The following is an 8006-nucleotide window of genomic DNA, read 5'->3' on the forward strand; positions in this document are numbered from 1 at the left end:
CTCATGTAAAGTAGGAGTTGACTCAAAAGACAATATATATATATATATATATATATATATATATATATATATATATATATATATATATATATATATATATATATATATATATATATATATATATATATATATATATATATATATATATATATATATATATATATATATATATATATATATATATATATATATATATATATATATATATATATATATATCGTGGATTTAATGTGAAGATAATTTTTGTGGATGATGGTAATTATTTCTATAAATATTTTTTGAACTTTGAAGTCTCTCTAGTTTTAGTGAGTCCTGGAGTCCAATTCACCTAGAAAAATTCACTTTTTAAAGCTAATTTTTTTCATATATAATTCATCAGATTTGAAACATATATTTTTTCCAATAAAATCACAGCATCACAAGATCCAATCATAAAGTAGTGTTACCCATCTTTCATTTTCCTTCACCACTAATTAACCTTATAGGGCATATAATATGTCAACTTCAATTATTTCTTTTCCTCATTATTTTATTAACTTAATTTTCTATACACTGCTTTTGAATCTTTTGAGTTTCCTATATAAACACCATCCTCTATCTTTTATTCTATGTCACTCTTCTCTCTCTCTTTGCTACCTATAGCTTTTCAGAAAGTGTGTGTAGAAGAACAATATGGGTGCACTTTACTACTTGATCTCAAACTTTTGCACTTCTCCAAACACAAAAACCAAACGCAAACCAATGCAGGTATACTCTCATTTCTTCATCCATATAACCATTAATTTTCTTAATATATTTGTGCATGTTTAGATTTCGACGAATTCGCCGTATTATTTGTTTTTTTCTTTTTTTTCTATAGACTGTTGAGATCAAAGTGAAAATGGATTGTGATGGCTGCGAAAGAAGAGTTAGAAATGCAGTGGCTACAATGAAAGGTTTCAAGTTCCATATCTATATACTTCTCAAAAACTTATATTTAGCGTTTACGATTTAGGGTTTAAGTTTCATAATTATATAGAATATTATTTTTTTTATTTTTCTTTTTTCGAAATATTTATAATAAAGTTAATCAAGAAATGCATGTGATGATGCAGGAGTGAAATCAGTGGAGATAAACAGAAAGCAAAGCAAAGTAACAGTGAATGGTTTTGTTGATCCAAACAAAGTGTTGAAAAGGATAAAAGATACTGGGAAAAAAAGAGCTGAATTTTGGCCTTATGTTCCACAACATGTAGTAACCTTTCCTCATCTAACAGGAATCTATGATAAAAGAGCACCAGCTGGATATGTAAAAAATGCACAAACATTTCCAGCCTCTATTGATACAGAAGAGAAACTCATGTCCTATTTTAGTGAAGACAATGTTAATTCATGCTCCATCATGTAACCAAAAAAAAATACATGTAACACAAGAAATCACTGGCTAAAAATAACAGACAGATAAACCGACAGACAGACTTAATACATGCACCGTCATTTAAGATTTTTTTTTTTTTTGTATTTTGTATTTTGTTGTAGATGAATTATTTATTAAGTAAATTTTTTTTTTCTTGAGATTTGTTGCTTTTGAAGTTAGTGTGATTGAGATGAGTGAATAAATATTGAATGTACTTTTGTTATTTTGAACTATACAAGTTTTGGACAATACAATACAATGGTATTGATAGGGTGAATTATTGAACCTTCGTGGAAAATGAAAAACGCTGGATCAGAATCAAACTTTATAAAAGAAATAAATTTTAAAAGGGTTTGGGGAGGAATTCGATTCTAGTTACAAAAGGCAAATCGAATAACGTAATGTAAAAGGACCACTTTTACTCCTAACTCCTACATTATGCCAATATATGTACAACACGTCGTTTCTTTATTTAGTTTTATTCAATTTTGTTTTATGTTTTTGTTTTGGTACAATATTCAATTTTGTTTTGGTAAAGGAGATGTACTATACATTCATTGTGTCATAAAAGAACAAGAATGGTGTAAGAGCAAGATTAATTATGCAAGGTAGGCACCACAAAAATAAACATTCATGTGACCATAAAAACTATGAAAGAGGTTTTTAAATTTTTGGAGAGTTGGGTAATTTTTAAATTTTTGGAGATTTGGGTAATTTAATCAAATAAACATTCATGTGACCATAAAAACTATGAAAGAGGTTTTTAAATTTTTGGAGAGTTGGGTAATTTTTAAATTTTTGGAGATTTGGGTAATTTAATCAAATAAACATTCATGTGACCATAAAAACTATGAAAGAGGTTTTTAAATTTTTGGAGAGTTGGGTAATTTTTAAATTTTTGGAGATTTGGGTAATTTAATCGTAATTTAAGTGTGACAAATTAATTAGGGACTTATTTTATCATGGATTAACCGTGAGATATATTTAATGAAATCATTTTTAGCTACGATTTAAACATCATAAATTTGAGACTGTGTAGTAATCTGCATTGCACAATCTCAAAGACGACCCTAAAAGGCATATGCTTAACCAAACAAAAGAACAACAATGGTGTTAGAGAAAGATAAATGAACTATTATGAGGTTTTGAAAAGGGCAACCAAAATAAAATCCCTCGATCTTTTCCACTATCTCATCGTTACAAGAAAATTTATCAACCACAAAAGAGATGTTGATGGATTCCTGATGCAAAATCCTGTAAGTGCAGTCAAATAAGACATATGACAAAAGTATATGTTAATAGTGTTAATTTGTAATTCCTTGTGTCGAAACAGGTTGTTGCTCGAATACAAGGTGTGTCGAAGTGTGTAACAGTTTGTTACACATAAGTTTGTTTTAAATCTAGATAGATTTGATTTAGATTTAAAATAGATTTAAATTTGATTTAGTTCCAAAATAGGTATTTTGGGCTTTTATAGTTTTGGGATTTGGCTTAGGGAGAAAGCTAACCTAAATCTATAAATAGGGAGTAACCCTCATTATTTTGTAATCAAGTCATTATCTTGTATTCACAGAAGTTGCAGTTGCAAGTGAATAACAGAATTTCCACAGTGTGTGGGCAGAGAGAAACTCTGCAGAAAATACTTTCTTCTTCTCTTTTAATTTCTGCAAACCTTAATCCTACTTTTGTTCTTATTTTTCTTCATTGTCATCTTTAACGATAAGGAATTACTCAAAGGTTTGAGAGTCTAATTCCAACAGATAGTAAGAGTGACACCGTTTGGCAGTTTGAGAGTGATGGTTGTTATGCTAATTAAAGTGTGAAAAAGAGTAAGACCCAAGTGTCTAAAACCTGTGTCGTTGTTATCTAAAGAGAAAGTTGAATGTAGAATACTTAAAGAATTGCTTACCAATGTGTAGAATTCTTAGAAGAGAGTAGTCAATCCTTAGAGATACTCAATATTGAAGGAGGACATTGTTGTGACATGATGCTTATCTTTTGTGGCTTCTTGTTGAACTCCATCAAAGTTGTCATTGAGAGTGGAAGTTTGATTGATGTTTCTTTTCTTGAAATAGGGAGGTAAATCATGTTTTCTAAAATAGACTTCAACGGTGTTTTCTGTTTTGTTGTAGTAGCTACACACCTTTGTCCCATTACCACATCCATAGTTAAAGCCCTTGTTTATAGAATCTTAAAGGTAAGAGTGATATTTGAAATTCAAAAAATTTACAAGCATCTTATCTTCTTCTCGCATTGTATAGAGTTTGCATGCTATCAGATCATACTTGATCGCGAGTCTTTGTATCTTCCAAACTCCCATTTTCTCTTCTAGCAAACGCTTTTGGGTTAAGTATTTGATGATGAGAGTCATCCAACTTTCATCGTTTTCAATCATCATAACCTCTGTGAATTCTGTGTTTAGGGTGTGAAAGGTTTCATGTATCATTATTCTATTGAGACCCGACTTCTTGGTACTGGCAAGCTTTCCTAACATGACAGCACAAACATTCTCTTTACGCGTGACATGCACTATCTCAAAAGTCTTAAACTACTTCACCATCCTGAGGATCTATTGCCAATATTTGGCCAATAAAGGTTGATTTGTTTGATAATCCCCCTTCACATGATTAGTGACTAATTGAGAGTCACTTCTGGCTTTGAGGTGCATGTATCCTACCTCTCAGACTAATATTTATTCCTACTATAAGAGCTTCATACTCAACTCAATTGTTGATGGCTTGTAAATTGAAACATAAGAATTGTTCCCATAGTACATCACCGGGTCTCTCCAGCAGAGTACCCGTTTTGCTTCCCTTCAAGTTAAAGACCGGTCCACCGATAAAAAATAAAGGCATGAGGACTTTTTCTCAATTGGAGTACTTAACTCGACCAAGAATTATACTAGGGCTTCAGATTTAATACTAATTAATGGTACAAACTGAACCCGCAAAGTTTTGAACTCACTATCTTCCGAACCAAACTTGGGTTTTACATGGACTGACCACAAATTGAACTAAGATTTTACACCATTCTGATATCGAACCAACTGAGTTTTTAACAGGACTAAGCTCAAGAACCGATATGAATATTTTTCACTAGTTAACTTCAATAACCCAAAAACAGAGTTATTCCTTAAGTGGCTTAACTCACCAACCAAACAGCAACTTAATACTAAATTCCCCAAACAAAGCTTTTAACAGGTTTGATTTTGAACCCAAACAAACACTTCCTAAGGAAGAGATATTCACTCGAGAAAAAAATAAATCTTGGTTAATTTACAATATTACTCTTTCCAAAACAAACTTCCTCACTAAAAGGCAAGAATCTTTCTCAAAGAATTATGGTCAAATTTATGTGAGAGAAAGAAAAAATTTAGAGAGAGAAGGAGAAGGGTGAAATAACTCACATTTCTCGATGTGAAATAGTGAATGCAAAGTCCTCTATTCATATGCTTAAGGATGGTTCAAAAAAGGAAACTATCCATGAGCAAAATTAATTGTCCAATCGACTGGTTCCTTATTCCAATCGATTTGAAGCTTTAAATAATCGATTACTTTTGCTTATTTTAGAAAGATTTGATAGAGAGTCGTTACACTTTATTAAGATATTGTAACAATAGATTACTGACTCATTTTTATCTTATCCAATCGATTGGGAATATGCTCTAATCCATTGGATAGTTTTAAAATAGATTTAGTGAGTGTGTGATTTAGCCACATTACTTTACGAAAAAACCCTTGTGTTTTTACGAAACACTAATCTTTCTGATACATTCAGGTGATATATCACACTTTGAAGCTTCAAGTCTTTGCCAAATACACCAATTACATATGCATTTTTCTTGAATATTCTTGGAGATGATGCTTGAGATATCTTAAAGTTAGACGCCAACATCAAAGTATATATAATGGTCATTTGAACCTAACTCTTCGACTTGATTCAGAGGAAGGGCTTTGAACAAACTTTCTTGATTGAATAAACTATTTTGTGCATCTTTGACCGCTTGAAATAGTTGCTTGACTTTAAAGTCAAGTTGCTTCTCTATGAGTTGTTAGGTTACATCTCCATAAGTTGTTATTATCAAAACCATGATAGGCATGACTTGCTTAGCTTTGATTTCTTCTTGATTTCACCTGCAAGCACATAGTTCCACATTATCACATTGACTTGGTTTACCCATTGAGGACATTGAAAAGACTTGTGGTCGATACCTTTTTGTGCTTGTTGGAAGAAAAATGTTGTATCATTTTCCTAGACAAGTCTTGATAACTGGTTACGGAGAACCTTGGCAGGCTCATGTACCAGTGCAAGACAAAGTCCTTCAATTTCCCCGCCATCAACTTTCATTTCATCTAGTCAGTAGCACCAATAGCGACCATTTAAGTGTTGACTGTAATGATATGCTCCCGAGGATCGCTCTTGCTGCAAAAAATGATTAACGGGGTGGTTTGAAATTATCTAACACTTGATCATCCCATGTTTATGCCGTTAAAGGTTATGGGTTGATCGCATCCTCTAATCTTCGCCTTCTAGAGGGGGTTGGTGTTGATTTTGTTGCAAGGCATGCACACTTCCCTACAACAGCTCGTTCTGATGACACGGTTCTTCCACAAAGGTGAGTAGTTCCTCCATGGCAGCCTGCGACCCTTGATTATTGTTGCTGGCTGCTCTTCACAAGGCGCGAGGATGAGATTGATAGCCTGGAGAGTTTTGTGTGACTCATGAAAGTTTTATCAAGACTCCACGGTAGACGCCAAATATTTACGTATGAACACTAATGAATAACTCCTCTTAAGCAGTCTATAAGGAGTCACAATGTGATATTTTCGATATTTGAGTTGAGTCTTCTTTTTCCAATTTACTATGTGCCTCTTTTATACTCAATCCTCTCTGACAGATCCACGATAAGGGTTTAAGTGTTATTAATTAGTATAATAGACATCCGTAGTTATATATTCGATAATTATCACACTTGAGACATGTCTAAATATATTTATAACTGTTCATAAATTCTTGTCCATGGATATCTCACCTAAGGCGGTCTATGTCACGCCAAACCTCAAACACGGGTTGTGCCTGACTTGATTATAACTCGGTCCGCCTTTATTTTCAGGATGTACAATGCTTATATTAAAGCGTTATAAATAGAACTTTGGGGATCATTTATAATTTGCTCTCTTTAGCCTCATTAGTTGAAATGAGTATTGATATATTTCCTAGACAAGAGGAAAAACAAGACATTGAATTTGAATCCAATGTGTTTAAGAGATTCATATCTGATGAGGCTATTTAGTTAAGGAGGACCAACCAATTACATAAAAGATAAGCAAATTAAAGCAATCTCTACTGTAATGCTTTGATATTGATATATTCCAGCATTTATATAGCTTAACATTTGCACAATCAACTAAGGCCATTGAGCATGACCATAAATATATATTCCAACTTAATCACTGTCCCTTTTGACCATAATATTTGTTATATGTAGCTTATGCCTATTGCATAATTGCATCATAATAAAGTGCTTTGTTGATAAGTAACAACTAAAGTTAGGGAATTTTTATGATAAAGAGATACATCCTTTAGTTTAAAATGGAGGCATTTTTGTTTAAGAAGCTTCTGCTAAAGGAGTTTTGCTCAACTTTTAAGATACTTGTGGTAACATGGTTTTGCTTTCATTGATATATTTAATAATACAATATTTATTTATTTAGTTTTTTTTTTTTTCCTTCCTAGATGTACTACTATGGTATATTGGCTAGTTGATTTGATCACTAGTTGAAGAAAAAGAAATACTATGTCAACTTTTAGTAACATTTTTTTATTTATTTCTCAAAAGTAATAAAATACTTCATTTATGAAAGGGATAAACACAACTGAAATATTGATAAGACTCCTTTCTAAAATATTTTTGAACTGAATACTGGTTTGGTTTCCAAACCTATTAGAAGCATTGAGCATCAAACCGTTTTGATGAGTCTTCTCACAATTATTGTGTTAAAATGTATTGTTGAATGTACACTTTTCCAAAAAATATTTAATCTCTTTTTGTAATTTTAATTTGATCAAATAAAGTAGGGAAAAATTATTTTCTAAAAAAACTAAATGATATATACTAAAAATCATCAATTAAGCACAATGCGTATTTAACATCAAAAAATTATTTTCTAAGAAAACTAAATGATATATAAAATAGATGATTAGAATAGATGAATTATTACGTGTTAATTGAGTTGAATGAGAGTAAATTATTAATTAAAAATGTAATCTTTAACCGCACTATTTATTTTTATTTATATATTGATGTAAATAAGTTATTTATATTTATAAATCAATTTTTTTTAAAAATTAATATAAAATGTTTAGTCAACAATTCGGAAGAGTCTTGATATCTAAAGAGAAGGGATATGATCGCCAACTATTTAACTCATAGCTAAATTATTTTTTCTTTATTTGGAGGCCTAAAGCTTGTTACTTTCTGAAAATTGCACATGACATCAGGCTCAAGATGGCTACTTGGAAGGCTAAGCTTCTTTCAATGGTAGGCAGAACTCAACTGATCAAATATGTAATCTTTGGCATGACTGTTCATAGCATCACCATCTATAAC

At 31.4% G+C, this 8006-nt stretch overlaps 1 protein-coding gene across 1 annotated transcript; it reads left to right on the forward strand.

Annotated features, from left to right (window-relative positions):
• Positions 1 to 614: 614 nt before the first annotated feature.
• LOC131626948 (heavy metal-associated isoprenylated plant protein 21-like) lies at positions 615 to 1673 on the forward strand. Its single transcript, XM_058897783.1, has 3 exons — positions 615 to 747; positions 860 to 935; positions 1095 to 1673. Exons 1-3 carry the CDS (start codon positions 673 to 675, stop codon positions 1385 to 1387), a joined length of 444 nt encoding a protein of 147 aa, XP_058753766.1. The 5' UTR covers positions 615 to 672; the 3' UTR covers positions 1388 to 1673.
• Positions 1674 to 8006: the final 6333 nt, after the last annotated feature.

This window comes from Vicia villosa, unplaced genomic scaffold (assembly GCF_029867415.1).
Source record: "Vicia villosa cultivar HV-30 ecotype Madison, WI unplaced genomic scaffold, Vvil1.0 ctg.000339F_1_1, whole genome shotgun sequence".
In the NCBI taxonomy this organism is placed as follows: domain Eukaryota; kingdom Viridiplantae; phylum Streptophyta; class Magnoliopsida; order Fabales; family Fabaceae; genus Vicia; species Vicia villosa.

Bases quoted from the DNA above. Each gene is read 5' to 3' on its own strand.
- LOC131626948 (XM_058897783.1), top strand. From the start codon at position 673: ATGGGTGCACTTTACTACTTGATCTCAAACTTTTGCACTTCTCCAAAC. The intron at 748-859 runs GTATACTCTCAT...TTTTTTCTATAG, and splicing joins CCAAACGCAAACCAATGCAG to ACTGTTGAGATCAAAGTGAA. The intron at 936-1,094 runs GTTTCAAGTTCC...GTGATGATGCAG, and splicing joins TGCAGTGGCTACAATGAAAG to GAGTGAAATCAGTGGAGATA.